This window comes from Thalassophryne amazonica, chromosome 22 (assembly GCF_902500255.1).
Source record: "Thalassophryne amazonica chromosome 22, fThaAma1.1, whole genome shotgun sequence".
Classification (NCBI taxonomy): Eukaryota; Metazoa; Chordata; class Actinopteri; order Batrachoidiformes; family Batrachoididae; genus Thalassophryne; species Thalassophryne amazonica.
The window spans coordinates 27,562,185-27,583,734 of record NC_047124.1 but is presented as its reverse complement, the minus strand read 5'-3'; the positions used below and the strand labels follow the sequence as shown (position 1 = coordinate 27,583,734).

Here is a 21,550-nt window from a genome sequence, read left to right as displayed (position 1 = left end):
ACCACTTAGGTGGACCAGGTGGCTGTGTGTTTATCTGAACATCTGGCGTAAAACTTGTGCCACATCCCGATGTGGATCGACTGGAGCCGCTGTGAGAAACATTGGCTAGCAGCTACGCTAACTAGCCAGCTATATCACAGCTTTTGAGACCTGTTGTGCATTCCTTGATGTTATCTGATTTTAAAAGGTTCTGAGATTTGTAATCAGTTGTTCAACAATAACCTCCCTGTAGGGTATTTTTCTGGGCAGTAGCCATAGCTAATCTAGCTACATTAGCATGTTAGCTGGCTCAGATTGTTTGTGAGCAAATCATGTTTTCTGCTAATGTTCACTGGCTGGCGTCAAGGTGGTATCCAGTTGGTGAGTTCATGAAATACTTCTACCTTGCAGTTGTATTGGTGCATATTTGTTTCTGATTAGCTCCACGTTAGCAAAAGTAAATTTTTTCATCTTCTTTCCTTCTCATTTTCAAATCTGCTAATTTGGCACAAGGTTTATGCCAGTTTTTCTTCCTGATGCATCCACATTACATGGAGAATGAGCAAGGGTGGTCTTGAACCAGGAACCTTCTGTTTTGCAAGACAGTGACTCAACCGCTCATCCATCAAATAGTCAGCTCCACATTGTTAACTCTATAGAAAGTAAATAAATAACAAAGTGTATATTTTGCTGGATACGGCAAACATACACACCTAGCGATATTTGACTGGATCACCTCACTGATTGGCCAGTTGAAATGACGTCATCACAGAGGGTATTTCAACATTGAGTGTTGTGGCGCCCTCGGTATTGAGTGTTTTCATCTTTAAATGCCGTTTTGGATGCCATAAAGTAGTTTGAATCGGAACAGAAAATCACAGACTGGTGGAGGGATTCTCGGGCGCTAAAAGCAGCTCAAAAACGTGACATAGCCGTGCCCAAAATTATTTTCCCTGTGTGGCGAAAATTATTTCCACCGTGCCCGAAATTATTTCCACCGTCGCGCCCAAAATTATGTCCACCGGCGCTTTTCGCCACGCGGTGGAAATAATTTTTCCAGTCTTGGTAATTTTCTGTGTAGGGCAGGGATCATAAACAAAACCTGCAAATTCAAGACAGAATAAAAATGAAAATACAGAAGTCCACTTCGGCACGTGTGTTTATCCTGTTTTTTTCTGTCAGTGTCATGTCTGCAAAACCTTCGATCAGTCCACCCCTGAAAATAGTGAATGGTAAAATATGCCAATTTTCAATAATGAAAATCACAAATATCGAGCTACTATCATGAATGTGAAATAAGGAGATCTTAAACTTTGATCGTCTTTAAGTTTCCGCCCGACTGCGGCCGTTCTGTTCTGTTGTGAATAAATTTAGACAGCCGGCAAAACGGTGCAACCTGCCATTTTGCCGGTGCCGTGTATGGTGAAATACCGTCCAGTTCAACTTTGCCGAGGGTGCCGCCGTGTTGAAATAAAGTCTACGATGATGTCATTTGAACTAGCTAATCAGTGCGGAGTTACGGTCAAATATCGCTAGGTGTGTGTTTGCCGTATCTGGCAAAATATAACCTGCCAATAAATAAATAAAATAGTTCCATCCCCTTCCATTTCTGTAGATCAAGTGAATAAATTTGGATATTGTTGAAAATAAAACAGGAAAAATACATCAGTGGATTCATGTTTGCGTTATTTCTGACAGGTGCTACTTTATTCAAAAAATTATTGGAATTATTTGAAGTAATGGCCACTGCTCACTAGATGTTCTTCCAAACACTTTCATGAGTTTCATCATTTTAAAGTAAATTCCATCAGTTATGTGGAGTCGCTGTGTTTGACGTATATTTTTGTTTCTAAGATGGAGCAGGTGAAGCAGGAGCTGAGTCGCAAGGACAGCGAGCTTTTGGCTTTCAGAACCAAACTGGACACTCTGAACAATCAGTTCTCTGACAGTAAACAACATGTGGACGTACTCAAAGAGTCGCTGACCGCCAAAGAACAGAGAGCAGCCATACTGCAGACTGAGGTACGGTTCCTGGTACTGTTGTCTGTGGCTAATCGTGCTGCATTTTCATGGGGTTTTATGACTTTTTTTGATTTCTGATGTGTTTTGTTTCGCAGGTGGATGCGCTGCGTCTCCGCCTAGAGGAAAAGGAATCTCTCCTCTCTAAAAAGAGCCAACAGATCTCAGAGCTATCGGAGGAGAAAAGCACTCAGCACGGAGAGATCACCGATCTCAAAGACATGCTGGACGTCAAGGAGCGCAAAGTTAGCGTGCTGCAGAAAAAGGTACGACCGCCAACAAAGAACACAAGTTAAATCTGTGGAAATCTTTAGGGTTTTGTGAAATATTTGGTTGTAAGCGCTGAATTGGATTAACCATCAACATGAGTAAACTGATCTCTGTGACCGATGAGGCGAACATGATCTAGAGTGTAGTGTAAAGACCGTCTCTCACTGACAGTGTGTGCGTCACATTTAAAGGCGCATGGAGCACTCGCCACCCAATTCACCACTATTTGCCACAAACACATCACACAATGCAAAATATATATAACATTTATGAATGGACATAGTCACACACAAATGTCAGGGTGCTGCCATGCAAGGCCCTCACTACACATCGGGAGCAACTAGGGGATTAAGAACCTTGCCCAAGGGCTGGGTTTTAAACCGAGGATCCTCTGGTCTGAAACCCCTAGACCATCACCCCCACCTGTCCAAAAAGCCTCTATCAAAATAGACGATGACAAATTTAATAATCAACGTAATCGTCGCAAGGCAGAATCTGCAAGGCAGAATGTGCCTTTCACAGCTGCACATCGGCGATGGAGGAGCATCTGAGAAGGAAACACGTTGTGGCTAATTTGGACGAAGCGAAAGTCGTCTCGATAAGCTAATTGGGTAGTTAGCTGCTAACATTAACGTCTGAAGTGAGCTACTTACTTAGCTGTAACCGTTAACATTAACGATGACGATTTCATTAGCCTTAGCATACGTGTTTGCTGTAACGATATAACTGTGATGTCACGAAATGTGATAACGCTAATATTTTATAACACTATGTTACAGTGCTAAAAAAAATATGTTTTTGTTACCAAGTAAAAGTTGAATGAACTATCATCTTAATTGTTTTTATTTTCTAGTTAGCACGTACCTTAAACACTTCAAGCTTGAAGCTAATGATGGTTATATAATAGCAGCTCCATGCAACCCGCAATTTACATATGATCTGATTAGTCGACTAATTGCAAAAATAATTGGTGACTAGTCGATTATCAAAATAATCGTTTGTGGTAGCCCTACTGCTCAGTGGCATTTAATGTAGTGTGTTGCCTGCTGCTTCCTGCCCAGTATTTTATCAAAGTCATCTCTGTTTTCTTCCATATTATCAAGGATTTGGAATTTCTGCGCAACCTGGTGCTAAAGGAACACGAGGGGACTTGAGTGGCGAGTGTGTTGAAAGTGTCCAAAATGGTGTGTGATGTGTTTGTTGTAAGTAGTGATGCGTTTACAGAGGATAGTACAGTGCTGCCAACTGTCCCGCATTGGGCAGGACAGTCCCACTATTTACCTCCATGTCACACATTCCGCAGTTATGTGGGTCCGGGCATACCCCCAGATCCCCCTAGTTATGCTTTGCACCCTAGGCGTTTGTTGCCACGCATGGGTGACCCACATCAGTATGTTCAAATATTGGCAGGTATGATAGTAGCCAGTTTGGTGGCGAGTTTTACACATGTATGTCAACAACACGCGCACACGATCTGTGTGACAGGCTGACAAGCACCAAGTTGTTTAGAAATAACAAATTCATGATAAAATAGAAGAAAACAGACAAAGCTGTTGAAATAGTATCCAAGAAGCAGCAGACGATGCGCTTCATCTGTGAGTATGGCACACCAGTGATGGCCACTACCACGGCAGGAACACGTCTTCTGTGTGAGAGCAGCTTTACAAATACAGAAATACCATATCCAGATTACCCACCACATCCAGGAGAATTGTTTCACTGCACATCTCTTTTTTATTAAATCTGTGCAAATGTAACATGCATTTAACCACTAGATGTCACTGTGGTGAGATTTTCTGAATGTTCAGATCAATGGTTGAATTTGATTCAATCATTCAAAAGTCCCATTACTGCCATTGGTGCATTTGTTATCTCAAAATAATGTCATATCTGTAAATGTTATATGTAAATAATGTTCAAGACATATTCAGTGACTTGGAAATGTTCATGTATCCATCCCCTGACTCATCTGAAGAAAACTGGCAATTAAACTGATTATTTACAGGTATTATACCAAAGGGGCTGATTACTTATGCAACCCTTCATCTTGGATTTTATATTTTTAATTAATTTATATCAAGTTGTAGAGATTTCTTTTCAGTTTGAGTCTAAGGAAGATAATTTTAGATTTTTTTATATTGAGAAGCCTGATTTACTTTTTGTATTTGAAATGCCATAAACAAATTAAAATGCGTGAAATCCTTTTTTTAAAAAAAAAAAAAAAAGAACCTACAATCAACCCTTACACACAGTGACTCTGTGTGTATGCTGTCATGGAGCAGCACAGCCTGTAGATGGCGATATGAGACCGTTTCTGGTGCTGAAGCTGAAGAACACAGATGCACAGACAGGAACTTAAAGGAGCCTTCTGCATATTTTAAATCACGACTTGTGATTGTTAAAGAAAAATAAACATCATCTCACCTTGCTGAGAGTCTTATAATAACATCGGGTGACTGTGAATGTTTGGAGAGTAAGGCGAGGATCTTAAAGTAGTATGGACAGTACCACACGGGAACACATCGAAAAGGACACGGAGAGGGGGTGAGGGGATAATTGTTGGAGACAATCAGGCTATGCGCTTCAGATCGGATGCATACTAATGACTTCCTCTTGTTCAATAAATGATGACCTCAGCCGTCTTCAAATAGAACCCAGTGCGCCGCCTGACTCCTCTTTCATACGCTCGATTCCTTCTCTCTGCTTCCCGTCTGTTTTCCCTTCAGCTAAAAATAACTAATGTTCCATGCACCTCATTGTCTTTACGTCTTAGTCTGTCCTTTTATGTCAGTTGAGTTTGCAGACGGGGAGACGTGGAGGTCTAACAGTTTGCAGGTACGTGTCGTGCGCCGCGCGTCACGACATATCGCGCATGACGAGAAAAGTCAGCGAGGCTTGGTTATTTATTTACATTGCAATCTGAGGTTTTGGGATGAAACTAGGACGAGACGCCGGCGGTGATCTGTGGATGTATGTGCTGCATCTGCGTGTGCAACGCTGTGCAAAAAAAAAATCCATCAGTTGTCAATTTCAAGAAGTGCAGACGGGATCAAAGTGCGTCTCTCCTCAGTGTCAAGTGTGCATGAGAGACAGAGAGAGAGAGAGAGAAGCTGTCAGTCAAGCTGACGGGTGAACAGGTGATTAATGAGGCGCCGGAAATATTTTTACTGCACGGACACACACACACACATGCACGAGCTGTGGTTGTGTGTGTGTCTCACCTGCAAGCATTTCATACCAATCTGACAATCAGACTTTTTGTCAATCACCCGGTTTAATTTCTCTCAAAGGGGAGAGGAGGAGATGAGCCACTTATAAGACTGCTTCTGCTTTCCGTCTCTCCTCCTGTAAATGCCACCAGGGAGTTTGTGTTTTCAGCTGCAGCTGTTTGTTGGTTCGTTAGCAGGATCACCCAGCCAATTTTCACAAAACTTTATGAAAATGCTATGTGTATGTGCCCTCAATTATAGCCATTAAATCTTGGGGAGGGCAGGTGTGCAAAACTTTTGACATATGTAGACACGTATAAAACACAGATTTGATCTGATTTAGGTAAAATTTGGTGGACTGATTGAGGGACAGTGAATTGATTAAAAGTCAAGGTCAAAGTTGCTTATGTATAGAGTAAAGGTCAGCAACCCGTCTCCAGGAGGTCACCTGCCCTACGTGGTTCATTAGCAACAGGTGGATCAGGGAGAGCTGCAAGACAATCGGAGCAGCTGTTCTCCAGACCTCTGATGATTATTTTGAAGAATTACTTAAAAATGAACCTATGGATACTGTATATATTAATAAAGTAATGTATGTGCTTTTGTAACATGATCTTAACAGGTCAAACTGAGGGTCATTGGAGCCCGTATAGATGATGCATGGTGGAAGTGTTGTGCATCATTCAAGGATTAAGTGATTAAATTTTTGTCATAATTGGGCACCGTAGTCTTATTTGAGTTTGGGCGCTAAAGGGGTAAAATATGACGCATACAGCACAATATTTCTTCTACCGGGGACAGCTCTCATATGTACCCATCAGAAACATTGCACTTTCTCTTATGGCCAAATTACACGGCAAATGAAGTGAAAATGCAAAGAAAAAGTGACACTGCGGTGGAAAGTGGACATGCATTGCAGTTTGTTTATGACCCAGAGCTCAAACATGTCGAGGCGGTTTTGCAGGCGAGAGAACGTAGCTACTCTGGTTAGCTCCTCTCCCATTTGCCTCGTCTTCCCTTGTCCACTGGGAACCGAAAAACCTGCACTTTTCGCAACTGCTTCGGTGATTACACCTGAAAACAAAACAGTGCACCGTTTTTCCATTAGACGTGATGCTGTGTTTGTGCAGGCTGTCCCCGGAAGTGGTCAAATCCCTTTATATCGCGCAGGGGTTTAAACGAGACTGTTAAATCCACACAGAACTGTATGTTAACATGTTGCTGATTTTCATTAAAACTGTTGAAATGTTTACCATCACACGGGATAATTTGTTTGTAGTTTTGGTGTAGATTCTAATAAAAGTCTATAGAAGATGGTCGTATTTATTGTTTCTGAGTTATCGTGTTTAAAACCTGTTGGGATGGACTCATCTGTAAATTTACCTACTGATTTACCCGCTTGCTTACTTACTCACCACACTGCAGGTCCTGCTGCACTGCAAGGTGTATTTGAAGAACATAAAACAAGGTACCAGTACTTGGAACAGGCTTTTCCAAAGCCTATGAGAAAGCCTTCAGTTACAGTTGTACTTTTGAGTTTTACATTTGTCGTGGTTGTGACTTTTACATGCATAATAAGCGTTGAACAATTGGCAAGAAAGATGCAGGCAGAACAGATCATTACTGTTATGTTCTTGTAATTTAATCATATTCTTCTCCAGGAGAAGTACACGATTAATGGACTCACTGAGTCCCCAAAACTTCTGTAAGTAACAGCATAAGAGTTCCTGCATATTCAGCTGTAAAATTTTGGTTTCTGATAGGTACAGGTAAGAACCAGTGAAAGTCCTTTTTTAGACCATTTTGGCATCTTTTTGGCCCATCAGGCCACTGTTTCGTTTCTTTTAGTCTACAATCTACAGTATCAATCCACCACATGGCCCCTTCAAATAAAGGGTTTTGTCTTAAAAAAATAAGAGATTTAATAAGGTGGAAAAGACTTCTTTTTTTTTCAAAGTAATTATTGTTTTGAATCTGCAGATTGAGAACCTCCAGGATCAGCTGAGGGACAAGGACAAGCAGCTGTCCGGTCTGAAAGACAGAGTCAAGTCTTTGCAGACAGACACTTCTAACACTGACACGGCACTGGGAACGCTGGAGGAGGCTCTGTCTGAGAAGGTATACACACACACACACACACAGCCGCTCGCTGTCAGGTCAGATCCACAGCAGGCTTATGTTAATAAAACCACAATAAGGAAAAGCATTCAGGGCCCACGCGGTGACCACATGACTGTGACCCCGTAATCACATTGGCTGCTTGCATTATTAAATCTTTTGCAGCTTGTGTTCATTTGAGAAAACAGGATCACGCAGCAGCACGTTAAGCTAACGGGAATCCAACCAAGTACATAGTAATTGTCTGGGCATACAGTCATAGTCTGGTCAGATAGTCATGATACATTGTAAAATTATGTGAGACTGGAGCCAACGGTCTCATTTTATTCATCAAGCTCCTTAGTGGGGGCTTGACCTTTATCCTCTGAGCCACACGATTCAGCTCAAGTGTTTACATTCAGCCACTTTATTAGGTACAGGTGTTCAAAGATGTTCAATTGCTTGTTAACACAAATAGCTAATCAACCAATCATACGGCACCAACTCAGTGCGTTTAGGCCTCTAGCCATGGTGAAGACGACACAAGCTGGTCTGAGTATTTCAGAAACTGCTGATCTTCTGCGATTTTCACATACAACCATCTCCAGGGTTTACGTCTTTCATTAAAAAAAATCTCCTTTAACAGTGGAATATCCGGATAAAATGCTGAAACCGACTTCTTCTGAAACTTCTCTGTTCTCTCACGACGTCCTGGATCAATAGAGCCTGAAATGTGGAAGTTTTCAGCTTGAAACAGGCTGACGACGGCGCCTGAGAGCACTGCGCGACGTCTCGCTCCGTGGGAAGTCCTTAAAGCGACAGTATCACCTCAAAATCTGTCATCAGCCGTTAAAATTTTCACTGAAAACCAGCTTAATTTTTCGAACCGTGTCCACTTCGATGTGTCTCACAGGTTTAGAAAAAATTTTGATCAAACAAAGCGCCAGTCTCTCAGCAACTTCTCAGACAAAGGAATTCCGACGAGGGGCTGGACGACTCCTCCCACAAGGAGTGCTCACAGGCGAATGATGTCACCGACAGGCGTGGAAAAACTCACGCATGCGAACGAGGGTTCAAGCATGTCTGACGTAAAAACATATGAATGAAATCCATATAGTTTTTGAAAAAAATAAAAAGGACCTATACTTTATTGACAGCCCTCGTATGATGCAATTATTAATAATTTACAGATTCGTCACAGGCTCTTGAAACCTAGATAAACCTTAATAGCAGAATTCCTGTCATCTGCAGCTGACGACATGAGGCGCTGTCCCAGTGCTATGACACAGACAACAGTTTACTTAAAAAAAGGAAGCGTTAGCTCTGATGGCAGTTTAAAACGTTACGTTTTCATGAGATTACAGATTCATCCCTCTCTGTAACAGTCCACAAATTATTCACATTTATCAGATTAAAACCGAGTGACTCTCTGTTCGCTGTGCACCTTTTCTCCTCGTTAAAGAAACTGGTTTGCAATCCGTCACTTACAGCTGACATCTGAGCAAAATATGGATTAAAAAAGAAAACCATATTCTACTTAAATGTAGCCCCATTTTTTTTTCTTTTTTTTAATATTTTCTTTGCTGATGGGTCTGATCATTAATCAGCGTGTATTATTGCAGGTTGGGCAAAATGGATTGACTCTCATGACGGGTTGGATAGAGGGTTAGGGTTAAAAACCTGCGCAGTGCTACACCCGTTGTCGTATCGATGATGACGTGGGTACTGAGTGTGAAAATGATAAACATGTCAGATGGAAACTACCAATAATACCTTGTGGCCCCAAGAAGATAGGGCCCCCTGTCTGTTTTAAAGCATGTGTAGATCTTTACTGTATATCACACAAACATTCAGGCACACAAACGACATTTCACACTTTTTGGCTGCTTTTGTAAGTCGCCGTGTACCTTCAGAGTGCCTGAGATGTTTTAATTGATGTGACTATAATTTTTTTTTTACCAGATTGTGCAGTATTACTGTCTAAAGTCACAGCTGGCTGTTAGAACCCGTCACCGTTGCCATGCACATAACATTTAATGTGAAGGTTGTTACTATAAAAATTTGATCCTGAGTGACTGCTGAAGGCGAATTTTGTTCTCAGTTTGTCTCCTAATTTTTAAGTCCTTCCTCCTTCACCTCTATCCCTGCTCTCATCCCTCCTTCCTCCCCCCACAGGAGCGAATCATCGACCGGCTGAAGGAGCAGCGGGAGAAGGAGGAGAGGGAGAAGGGGGAGGAGATGGAGTCCAGCAAGAAGGAGCTGAAGGAGCTGAAGGAGAAGGTTTCCCAGCTGCAGGCCGACCTGGCTGACCGCGAGGTAGGACACGCACCTTCAGTAGGACAGGTAATTGTGCCAAAAGTCGGAAAAACACGCGCCCAGTGCATGCTGTGTTTGTCAGAGAAACATGATTGATCCGCTGCTGTCACGCAGACCTCACGTCGTCCCAAGGACGAGATCGATAAAGCAGCGACGTTTCCTTGACAACACTGTGCAAGATCCACGAGCGTTCATTCTCTGTGACCTCTTTGACTCAAACAAGACGCAACAGCAGATGACGACGGAGCGTTTTGAAGCCCGTTCTCATCTTTATTCACACCATAAAAGCTACATCAGAACACCCCCCCAAACAAATATTTTAAATGTCATCTACCTGTAATTATGATTAATTCTACAGCTCTCTGGAAGACTGTGCAGCTTGTAGAAGTCATTTTTTGATGATTTCACACGGGGGGGGGGGGGGGGTAGATTTGAACCCTCCAAAATTTTGTGCACACACACACGTCCACATATACAGTTGTATGCAACTGACTGGATTCCTGTGAGCAAATTGCATATTTTATTTTTATGGCATCAAATAATTACAAATATGCCTCTTCGTTCAAAAACACACACACACACACACACACACACACACACACACACACACACACACACACACACACACACTCAACTTCAACCGCTTAGTCCAATCAAGGGTCAGTGGGGGCTGGAGTCTATCCCATCAGTCATAGAGCGCAAGGCCAGCTAAATCCAGGACAGGACGCCAGTCTGTCGCAGGGCCACAAACAGACAAGCAAACACATTCACACCCACTCGCACACCTACGGACAATTTAAATATTCCAATCCACCTAACCTGCATGTCTTTGGATGTGGGAGGAAACCGAAGCACCCGGAGGAAACCCACGCAAACACGGGGAGAATATGCAAACTCCACACAGAAAGTCCACAGGCGGGAATTGAACCCATGACCTTCTCGCTATGAGGCAACAGTACTAACCACTAAGCCACCGTGCTGCCATCGTTTAAAAACTTGAAACATAAATATATGAAGCACAAAATAGTGGCTCGCAGACGTGTGCATCCTTTAACGAAACGCAAACAGATCATCACTTTTACAGCCCGCTGGCTTTAGGTATCAGAGGATCAGAGGATGGATAAAAAGTATTGTTTGGAGCTTTGTTAAATCACTAACAGTGGAGTATTTCATTCAAAATGCTTACTTTTCCAATATGTTAAGACACATAAAGAATATGGCTTGACTTATTTTTCTGTTTTAATGTCATAAAATTAAATTGGATGCCCATAACGTTGCCTGTAAATGTAATTGGCAAAAACTAAAATGTAAAAATTTAAAAAATGTCATCATCCTCATCATCATAATTGTTATTATTACTTTTTATTAAATAATAACTGCCCCAAGTTTATTTAGAAAATGAATAAATGAATGAATAATAAATGTAAAGCTGTGACTATATATTTGATAAAAGGCAAAAATCCCCATGATTTCCAGGTAACTCACCTGTTGAGGGTGAACAAATAATAAGCAATTTGCAACTTGCTGACGAAAACTTATCGTTATCTGTTTATCTTCTGTTCGCGTGTTGGTCCACTCATTCCATCAGAGCATGAAATCCACAGAAAACCGAAGCATTAGATGATTTTTGCTACCAGGCAAATTATTAGTTAAGCCCGTTCTCATCGGTTGACTCAATCTGTCACAGTGTGTGATTCTGCCACAACTCTTGGACTGCAGTCTTTCAAACTGACATCATTATACTTACAGCGCACTTACAGCGAATACTTACAGCACACATTGATGACGTCATCACAGGTAAGATGCAAAAGAGATGAGGTTTTATTATTGACTTATAAGGTTGTTCATGGATCGGTGCCGTCTTATCTGGCCGATCCGGTGGAACCCTACGTGCCGGCCTGGACTTTGCGGTCGCAGGATGCGGGACTTTTCTGTGTTCCCAGGGTGAAAAAGAAGTCAGTGGGTCAAAGAGTTTTTTTTTTATCGTGCACTCTGTGGAACGGTCTTCCTGCGACCATGAGGCAGTCTGTGGACATTTTTAAGTCGAGACTTAAAACCTATTTTTATTCTCTTTCTTATGAATAGTTTGTATTTTTTATCTGTTTTATTCTTTCAATTCTGTTTTTAATTATGTACTTGAATTTTTTTCATTTTTATTTATTTATTTTAATTTTTATGTTGAACTGTTGTGTGTGAGGCACTTTGTGATTTGGCGCTTTATAAGCTGATTAAATTGAATTAAATGAGAAAAATATTGTGAAAACTCTTTTTTTTTTTTTTTTTTTTACTTTTTCTGATTTATTTTGGTCACAAAATTAATTTCTTTTTGGGTGCATGTTTAATAAACATTCTTCAATAAAAGGGAGTCGGCTGATCCTTGGCCAGGGGTGGACCAGCATGCGGATACAGTATATAAAAGTTTAGATAGCAACGTTTCTGCAACCAAAAGCCAGTCAAACATAATGATCTGTAGTCTAGAGCTGGTATGATCAGTCTAGGGTAAATTACATGTCTAAGTGCTTCTTGTGGTTTTTGTTTAGCTGCCTGACCAAAAGAGGAAAGTACAAGAAAAGAAATGCAGAGTGGCATCATGGATAGGCAGATTGAGCTGCAACAGTGAGGGAGGTCATGGGAAAAGATTGTAAACTCAAGTGCCGGAGTCAGTCTCCCGACTGGTTAGGAGGAGCTGAGCAGTGATAAGTGACAGTACTGTTTATATGCCGCTAAGTGAGATCTTTAACCTGAAGCAGCTCTCCACTGCTCACTTTCCAGCGTTAAGAGGTTGTGGCTGTTGATGGATCTTTATCCCTTTACTCTTCACCTCATCACTCTTTGTCATGCCTCCTCTTCTCACCAGACGTCTGTGTTGGATCTGAAGGAGAAGGCATCCTCTCTGGCTTCTGCAGCTCTGAAGAAGGACAATAAACTGAAGAGTCTGGAGATCAACCTAGAGCAGAAGAGAGAGGAGTGTGTCAAGCTGGAGAACCAGCTAAAGAAGGTTAGCTTTCAGGTTTTGGGAAAAGATTCGTATCCCCAGTATGTAACAAGTATTTGCTGGCACATTTTTGGAATACTGCCTCAATATTATTGCCAGCTATAAGAATGGAAACTGAGTTTGTAAGTTGTGGAAGATGGCAAATTATGTTTCAGGTGCAGTTCCACAAAGTTACCAGGTGATGGCAGTAGAAACCAGAGTAAACACGCAGCGTGGTTGTAATCATCCCACAGTGTTAGAAAGTTATCTACCCACATTTTATATGACAAGCATCAGGCCAGAGTTTGGAAGTGACATCACAGCAAGTATGACTTAAATGCACCCAGCAGTTCCTGAGATCGAGCGCTCGTATCATGGATGGAAACAAAAAAACTGTCAGTGTGAGTCGACTTAGATTGCGAGTGTGAGCGGCTATGTGTGCAGAATAAATTATCTTCTTGTTTCTCTTTCTTTCTTGGTGTCTTATAACATCATCAACGTTTTTCCTCTCCACATAAAGACGTGCAGCGTCTGTCGGGCGCTTCCAAAACTAATAGGGTTTATGTACTGAGGGACCGAGTCGATCTGTCCCAAGAGCAACATTCTGCTTCTGGGAAAGGCACACAGCTGTTCTAACCTCTAAGCCGGTTCAAACGTGTTTTTTTCTTTATTGTCCTTCATTTCTGTTTTTCATTCTCGGCACCTTCTGTGTAGCTGAGTGCGGCACTTTCCAGCCGGCTGTTTTAATCACCTTTTCATGCTGATGTTAATCTTTACACAAATCATACACGAGCAAAGCATCCAACGTAACAATCTGCCGAAATCTTTTGAGGATATGAATTGCTTACAAATGTAAATCTTTTGAAAGGAAATGTTGTTGCAGTCGGTTTTTAAATTAAGGAGTGCTTCTGAATCGAGCAGCAACATCCGGGGCTGAAAAATGAAGCCTACATGGAAGTGTCAAACCCTGCATTTCAGTTGAGACGATTTGCATGACAGCTTCTGTCCAGGTGGTCTCCCATGTGCACCCCACTAGCAGGCTTAAGACACCTTGACACTTGCATGAATTTGAGCCACGTGTCGTGTCATTGTGTATCATTGTGCACAGGAAGTCAGAACTGGAAATTGGTTTATGAAGAGATGTTACATCTATAATAAACAGAGTTTTGCAGATACATTATCAAACTCATAAGAAGAATTAAAAATGCAACTGTTTTACCAATCTGTTACAATATATATATATTATAAATAATTACCTTTGAGACAAGATTCCAAATTCTCATTTTAAAAATAACACCCCAAAGGCAGCCCAATCTTCACATCAATGAATTCCCCAGTAACATCTGTCTATCTGGATGTCTGTCTGTGAGCGTGGTTCATCTGCAAGTTAAAGGTTTGAACTATATGTGAAAATGTCGCTTTCGTCGGTTGGAAACTAGCAGTGACACTTCACCAGGCGGGTGATACGACCCTCCAAGGTTTTGTCGGAAACATAAACTTTGGATCATCTCATCAAAAGATGATTTTCATTCCAGGCCCAGAGTGCAGCGACGGAGACCCAGGCCAGCACCGAACTCTCAGAACGCATCTCCTGCCTGGAGCAGGAGTTGAGCCAGCACAGAGAGGATGCTGGGAAGGCCCAGACGGAGGTTGAAAGGCTGCTGGAGATTCTGAGGGAGATGGAGAATGAAAAGAACGACAAGGAGAAGAAGATCCATGAGCTGGAGAGGTGAGGCTGAAAAGGATGGGTAGATGATGGAACTGTGTCACGTAGACGTCTGTGAAGATTGACAGCGATTGATTAGGTTTCCACTTTGTCCTCCTCCGTTTTTCCTCCTCTGCATCAATCGTCTCCTTTTCCACCATCATAACGAATGCACGCGTGTCTACATCTGTATGACTCTGCACGTGTGTGTGTGTGTGTGTGTGTGTGTGTGTGTGTGTGTGTGTGTGTGTCCGTCACAACCCAGACATCCTTCTGCCTCTCATCTGTGGCGCTCGCAGCAGTCGCGAAAACAGGCCCCTCCCCCCGCTGCCTCGCAGCAGCCAATGGGGGGGCTGGTGTGGGAGTACTTGGGCACGTGAGTGGCTGCAGTTTGACCTCTGCACGATGGAACTCACTTTGCTTGTCAGAGGGCAAGAAATGAGGCCATGACAGTAAAAATTTAACCTCCCGTGTGGAAAAGCTGTCGGATGAACCTCGACTGCAGCCTCTGATTTGTTTAACAGAGGAACGGAAATCCAAAATCTTCTTTTCCTTGATTTTATTTGGTATAGTACATACAGTAACAAATGTAAGGAACGTCTGTGCCGGCATTTCTTTTCCACATGGATCACAGCCCCTTGTGTTCACTAATATTCACGATGAAAGAGTTGCAGCGTTGATTAATTTTCACAATGCATCTTTCCTATTTCCCGTTTCTCCTGACATCTATTGTGAGTGTGGAAATAAAATGATCATCTTATCATTGTTTGCGCCATGGCATGGAGGCAAACATCCCAGAAGTTCAGTAATGGGAGACGCACTTTGGCAGCTATACGGCCTGAAAGTCTTTGACCTGTAGCTGCCGTCAGTGATGCAACTCTTTCATTCCGTGGCTCCGTTTTCTCTGCTCTTGTTTAACTTTCAGTTCAGGATGCCTGACTTGCACCTTAATGCACCGTTTCGCTTTTAGACATCTAATATGATTTGAAAGGGCAGCTATTCAAGGAGCATTATGATGATACTACAGTTCTGTATTTTCTGTCCAAAATGTGTCATAAAGTGGAAAAAACATAAATTGTAGTCGTTTACTAGTCACATTTTTCGAAATGTGGTGCTACTGTTTCATGCAGCAAAAAGCAAAGTTAATTGAGTTTCTGCATTACTTATTTATAATGTACTATAAGTGCTGTATTAGTGAGCAGAAGCTAATGAGCTAAGTAATGTTATTGTGTGAGCCACAAAGAACTCAAGAGTAAACTGTTTCTTCTCACCAGTGTGCAGATGAAACATCTGCTCATAGCTACACGTGCAAGTCTGCCTCACAAAATGTAATTACACATTTTAAAATGTATATAGATTTGTGAAGCATTATAGCTAGCCTTACTATAGCCTCCCTATCCTTGTTGCTGTTCTGGCTGTCCCACAAAGTGCAAACATGTGGAGTACCGAGTAGTATGAAAGCTGTTTCATCTCTTGAGTCCAGAGAGTGTTTTTTTCAGTTTGAGAGCCTGATTTATTAATTTCACTCTTTTTTTTTTTTTTTTTTTTTTTTCTTTTTTTTTTTTAGACTCAACATGACCTCCTGATTCAGATCTTCTTTTTAGTTTTTATTTATTTGTTTATTTTAGTTAATTTCTTTCTTATTATTATTTTACAGCGGTTAACATCCAACGTAATGGTGCACTTCTGTCACATTTTGCTCCTGAGTGTGAATCGCAGTACACTTTTTCCGATGAGTATACAGGAGCAGCTTGTCATGCTTGTAGACTGTCCCATCTCATGTCCGCAGATGATAATGGAATTTTTTTTATATGTAAGTCAGTTCAAAATATCAGTTGCAGGACAAGCTAAACTAGTACAAAAAGCACATCTTAGTCTGGAAAATACGGTACATTAATCTTGTCTAACTGAAATGCATCTGGTTTCTCTTTTATATTTATTGTGGAATTAGTTGATTCACTGATTGCAGCACTAGAAAATCTGAGTGAGGAATCAAGACTCTATGGGTTCGCTCTTAGTCGTGAGATTGCTGGACAGAGGCGTTTGGTGCTGATACCTTTGTAGGATTCAGACAACTTTATTGATCCCAAAAAGGGCAAGTGCGTTTACACTCCAATTACCTCAGACATGATACAGCAATTAATCCACAATTATTACTTGTTTACCGTAATAATGGCACACATCAAAATTAAAGACAACACATATACATTTGACATTGTTTATGTGCTCTAAACTTGAAGCAGTCCGTCATCCGAATTGAGGCAAAGTGGGTGAAGGCCGCAGCAGGAGGGGTCCACGCCACCCCAGGAGAACAACGATTTCTGGGTCCAGATGCTTCCTGCATTACTGTTTAGTTGTGAGTCTTGCTAACCATTGACCTAAGGCAATGGATGGATGTGTTTGGCTCTAGGTCTTTTCAAAGCATCTTTGGGTAGAGCTGGAAGAACTTGAGTTGAACAAGCAGTTAGGGACACTACGATACAGAGTATAGTTTACATCCTCAGAGAATATCAGCTGCAACATTTTGGCCATGTAGCAGGTGATCCAGCACACAGGTGCCTGAGTCTTGAGAACCTAGTGGATGGAGGAGGCCAAGGGAATGCCCACGCTTCACCTGGGCACAGCAGATATAGGTGGTTACTTTTGAGAGGTGGGGTTGGACTAGCTGTCTGATGGATGGTTGCCATCCAGGACCAAAGGAGATGTGTGTGATGAAAGTGGTGACACGCAGCACCAGCTGCAAGACCTGACCTGAACTGTTTTTTGTTTAAATTTCTTGGATTTTTAATCCTAGTGTGCCTAACATATTTGCTTATGTACGTATGCTTGCCAAACGGACAGTGTTTACTTTGATGATACTCATGAGAAGCGTATTGTTGATTTTACACATCACAAAGTCTGAAAGAACTGTTTTTAATGCTTTTTCAGAATTTATTTAGAATTACACTTTTCAAAGTTAAATTAACGCTGTCCATAGAGTTACGTAACTGAACATTCAGCACTTTGCCAAGAGTTCATATTTAAACTCAAAACCGTGTAATTTTCAACACTAGACAGAGTACTTTAACACTGTTCTGATTTAAAAGTGTAATTGTTTGACTATCGAGAGAAATACCACAAGCAGAGGTCTCAGGTTGGGTTTGAACCCACAACATTCTGGTGAGGAAGTGGCATCACCAGAAGGTATCAACATTGAAAACTCCCAGCACAAAATCTTTATTTATTTATTTATTTATATTACATTACATTTGTAAAGGATGGAAATAACACTGAAAAGTGCAACACTGAGACACAGCTACCACTATGCAAAGTTACACTTTAAGAGTTAGAGTCAACTCTGAAATATTTAAGAGTAAATTATTTTATATACTAAATGTATAAAATAAAATATATAAAAATGTATAAAAAGTCTAGCCAAAGCAACAAAACAGAGTTTATTACCTCCGCCAAGGAGGTTGTGTTTTCGGTCGTGTTTGTTTGTCTGTCTGTTTGTCAGCAGGATAACTCAAAGTTTTGAACGGATTTTGATGAAATTTTGTGGAGTGGTTGGAAATGACAAGAGGAACAAGTGATTAAATTTTAGTGGTGATTCGGATCACGATCCGGATCCAGGAATTTTTTAAAGGATTCTTCACCATTACAGGATAGGGGGAATTTTGATATTCTAGTTTCTAACGCCACAAAAACAAGGCAGAAAGGCTTGGAAAAAAATTAGGGTGTAACATAGTCAAATGTTCTATCAAACAACAAAGTTTAGTGATGATCGGATCCGGATTCTGGATCTGGTGATCCAGAATATGCAAAAATATAGGGAAAATAGAAAATGTGTCAGTCTGAGGTGACAAATGAAGCTAGAGATGCACAACTAACACCAAATTGTAGCTGAATCTGTACTGATTCAGTAAGATGTTGTTGTGAAAGTGTGAGAGCACGGACCCACAACAGGGGGCGCAAATGAACGGACAATGGATAAAGCCAAATACAACACTTTACTGTTGTGAAAGTGCACAACAACAACAGATTACAATATTAGATAAGCTCAAATACAAAATGTCATGTGGGCAGGCTCGAAGATAGGAGACGTCAGTCCGAAGTCGAACCGGAACCACACGGTTCCTCCGCCACCGAACCCCGGGAATACTGGAGCCGCCAAGTCCCGAACTCCCAGGTGGCCACTGCCTCCGCGTGTCGGATCTGGTACTGCTGGCGATGAGCAAACACAGTTAGAAGTGGGTGCGTGTGCACCCAGCAACACGTATGGTGGGAAACCACCTCCACCTCTCGTCGAAAAAGGAACAGAATAAATGCTGTCCAATTCACACAAGCAACAGTTATTCAAAAACACAATCAGCTGAGAAGTTACCTCTTTGGTAGAGCGATATCTCGGCAATGAGGTGGAGATGCCGTCTTGCTGATATACCACTGTCGATCCGATGATTGATGACAGCTGTCGCCGGTGATAAGTGACAGCTGTCACCCCGGCTGCTCCTGTGAGGCGGCAGTGCCCTCTGGTGCCTGGAGCCCGCACTCCAGGCAGGGCGCCCTCTGGTGGTGGTGGGCCAGCAGTACCTCCTCTTCAGCGGCCCACACAACAGGACCCCCCCCTCAACGGGCGCCTCCTGGCGCCCGACCAGGCTTGTCCGGGTGGCGGCGGTAGAAGTCGGCCAGGAGGGCCGGGTCCAGGATGAAGCTCTTCTTCACCCAGGAGTGTTCTTCGGGGCCGTACCCCTCCCAGTCCACCAAATACTGGAAGCCGCGGCCCATCTGTCGGACATCCAAAAGCCGGCGCACTGTCCAAGCCGGCTCGCCATCGATGATCCGGGCAGGAGGTGGTGTCGGACCCGGAGTGCAGAGGGGTGAGGTGTGATGCGGCTTGATCCTTGAAACGTGGAACACGGGATGGATCCGCAGTGAGGCCGGAAGCTGAAGCCTCACTGCGGCGGGACTGATGACCTTGAGGATTTTGAATGGACCTATGTACCGTTCCTGTAATTTTGGGGAGGCCACTTGCAGTGGAATGTCCTTGGTTGACAACCACACTTCCTGCCCAGGACGATACGTAGGAGCTGGGGTCCGCCGCCGGTCTGCATGGGCCTTTGTCCTCATCCGGGCCCTCAGCAAAGCAGAACGGGCGGCACGCCACACCCGACGGCACTTCCGTAGGTGGGCCTGGACCGAGGGCACACCGACCTCTCCCTCAACCACCGGGAACAACGGGGGCTGATACCCCAGACACACCTCAAAAGGGGAGAGGCCGGTGGCGGACGACACTTGGCTGTTGTGGGCATACTCGATCCAGGCCAGATGGGTACTCCAGGCCGCCGGGTGCGCGGCTGTCACGCAACGCAGGGTCTGCTCCATCTCTTGATTGGCCCGTTCTGCTTGCCCGTTGGTTTGGGGATGATACCCGGATGAGAGACTGACCCTGGCCCCCAGTTCCCGGCAGAAGCTCCTCCAGACGTGCGAGGAGAACTGGGGACCGCGATCGGAGACAATGTCTGTTGGAATCCCATGCAGCCGGACGACGTGGTGGACCAGGAGGTCCGCTGTCTCCTGGGCTGTTGGGAGCTTCGGGAGGGCCACGAAGTGGGCCGCCTTGGAGAATCGGTCCACTATCGTGAGAATGGTGGTGTTGCCCTGGGACGGCGGGAGGCCCGTGACAAAATCCAGGCCGATGTGGGACCAGGGGCGATGAGGCACGGGCAGCGGCTGTAACAATCCCGAAGCCTTGCGATGGTCGGCCTTGCCCCTGGCGCAGGTGGTACAGGCCTGGATATAATCCCGGACGTCGGCCTCTAGGGACGCCCACCAGAAGCGCTGCCGGACCACTGCCACGGTTCTTCGCACCCCAGGACGACAGGAGAGCTTAGAGCCGTGACAGAAGTCCAGGACTGCAGCCCTAGCTTCTGGTGGGACGTAAAGTCTGTTCTTCGGTCCAGTTCCGGGGTCCGGGCTTCGTGCCAGGGCCTCCCGGATGGTTCTCTCTACGTCCCAGGTGAGGGTGGCCACGATAGTGGACTCCGGGATGATGGGTTCCGGTGGATCCGACAACTCCGTTTTGACTTCGTCTTCATGTACCCGGGACAAAGCATCCGATCTCTGGTTTTTGGTCCCGGGACGGTAGGTGATCCGGAAGTCAAAACGGCCGAAGAACAGTGACCAGCGGGCTTGCCTGGGATTCAGCCGCTTGGCGGTCCTGATATACTCCAGGTTCCGGTGGTCAGTGAAAACCGTGAATGGCACGGACGTTCCCTCCAACAGATGTCTCCACTCTTCAAGAGCCTCTTTCACCGCAAGGAGTTCTCGATTGCCGACGTCATAGTTCTGTTCGGCCGGGGTCAACCTGCGGGAAAAATAGGCACACGGGTGAAGGACCTTATCGGTCTTCCCGCTCTGGGATAGCACAGCTCCTATCCCTGAGTCCGAGGCGTCCACTTCAACCACTAACTGGCGGCTAGGATCGGGCTGCACCAGAACAGGTGCAGACGAGAAGCGCCGTTTCAACTCCTTGAACGCGGCATCGCAACGATCCGACCAGGTGAAGGGGACTTTTGGTGAGGTCAGGGCTGTCAGGGGGCTAACTACCTGACTGTAGCCCTTAATGAACCTCCGGTAAAAATTAGCAAAGCCGAGGAACTGTTGCAGCTTCCTACAGCTTATGGGTTGGGGCCAGTCTCTCACCGCCGCAACCTTGGCCGGATCAGGAGCGACGGAGTTGGAGGAGATGATAAATCCCAGGAAGGACAAAGACGTGCGGTGGAACTCACACTTCTCGCCCTTCACAAACAGCCGGTTCTCCAACAACCGCTGCAGGACCTGACGTACATGTCGGACATGGGTCTCAGGATCCGGAGAAAAGATGAGTATATCGTCTAGGTACACGAAGACGAATCGGTGCAGGAAATCCCGCAAGACATCATTAACCAAAGCTTGGAACGTCGCGGGGGCGTTTGTGAGGCCGAACGGCATGACCAGGTACTC

General features: G+C 43.9%; 1 protein-coding gene across 7 annotated transcripts in view; it reads left to right on the top strand.

Moving 5' to 3' along the window:
* LOC117504381 (ELKS/Rab6-interacting/CAST family member 1-like) overlaps positions 1 to 21,550 on the top strand; it is a 203,519-nt gene that overhangs the window by 46,557 nt on the left and 135,412 nt on the right. For 4 of the 7 annotated variants that reach the window (XR_004558776.1, XR_004558777.1, XR_004558781.1 and 1 more), the window contains 7 exons: positions 1,834 to 2,001; positions 2,097 to 2,264; positions 7,458 to 7,595; positions 9,750 to 9,890; positions 12,748 to 12,888; positions 14,400 to 14,593; positions 14,835 to 14,945. Coding sequence is in view for 1 of the 7 variants with exons in the window: in XM_034163850.1 (XP_034019741.1) it covers positions 1,834 to 2,001; positions 2,097 to 2,264; positions 7,458 to 7,595; positions 9,750 to 9,890; positions 12,748 to 12,888; positions 14,400 to 14,593; positions 14,835 to 14,945 (1,061 nt within the window). In the remaining 6 variants the exon portion in view is untranslated. The remainder of the gene's footprint in view (positions 1 to 1,833; positions 2,002 to 2,096; positions 2,265 to 7,457; positions 7,596 to 9,749; positions 9,891 to 12,747; positions 12,889 to 14,399; positions 14,594 to 14,834; positions 14,946 to 21,550) is intronic. The other 3 variants (XR_004558779.1, XR_004558778.1, XR_004558780.1) reach the window with 1 other exon arrangement.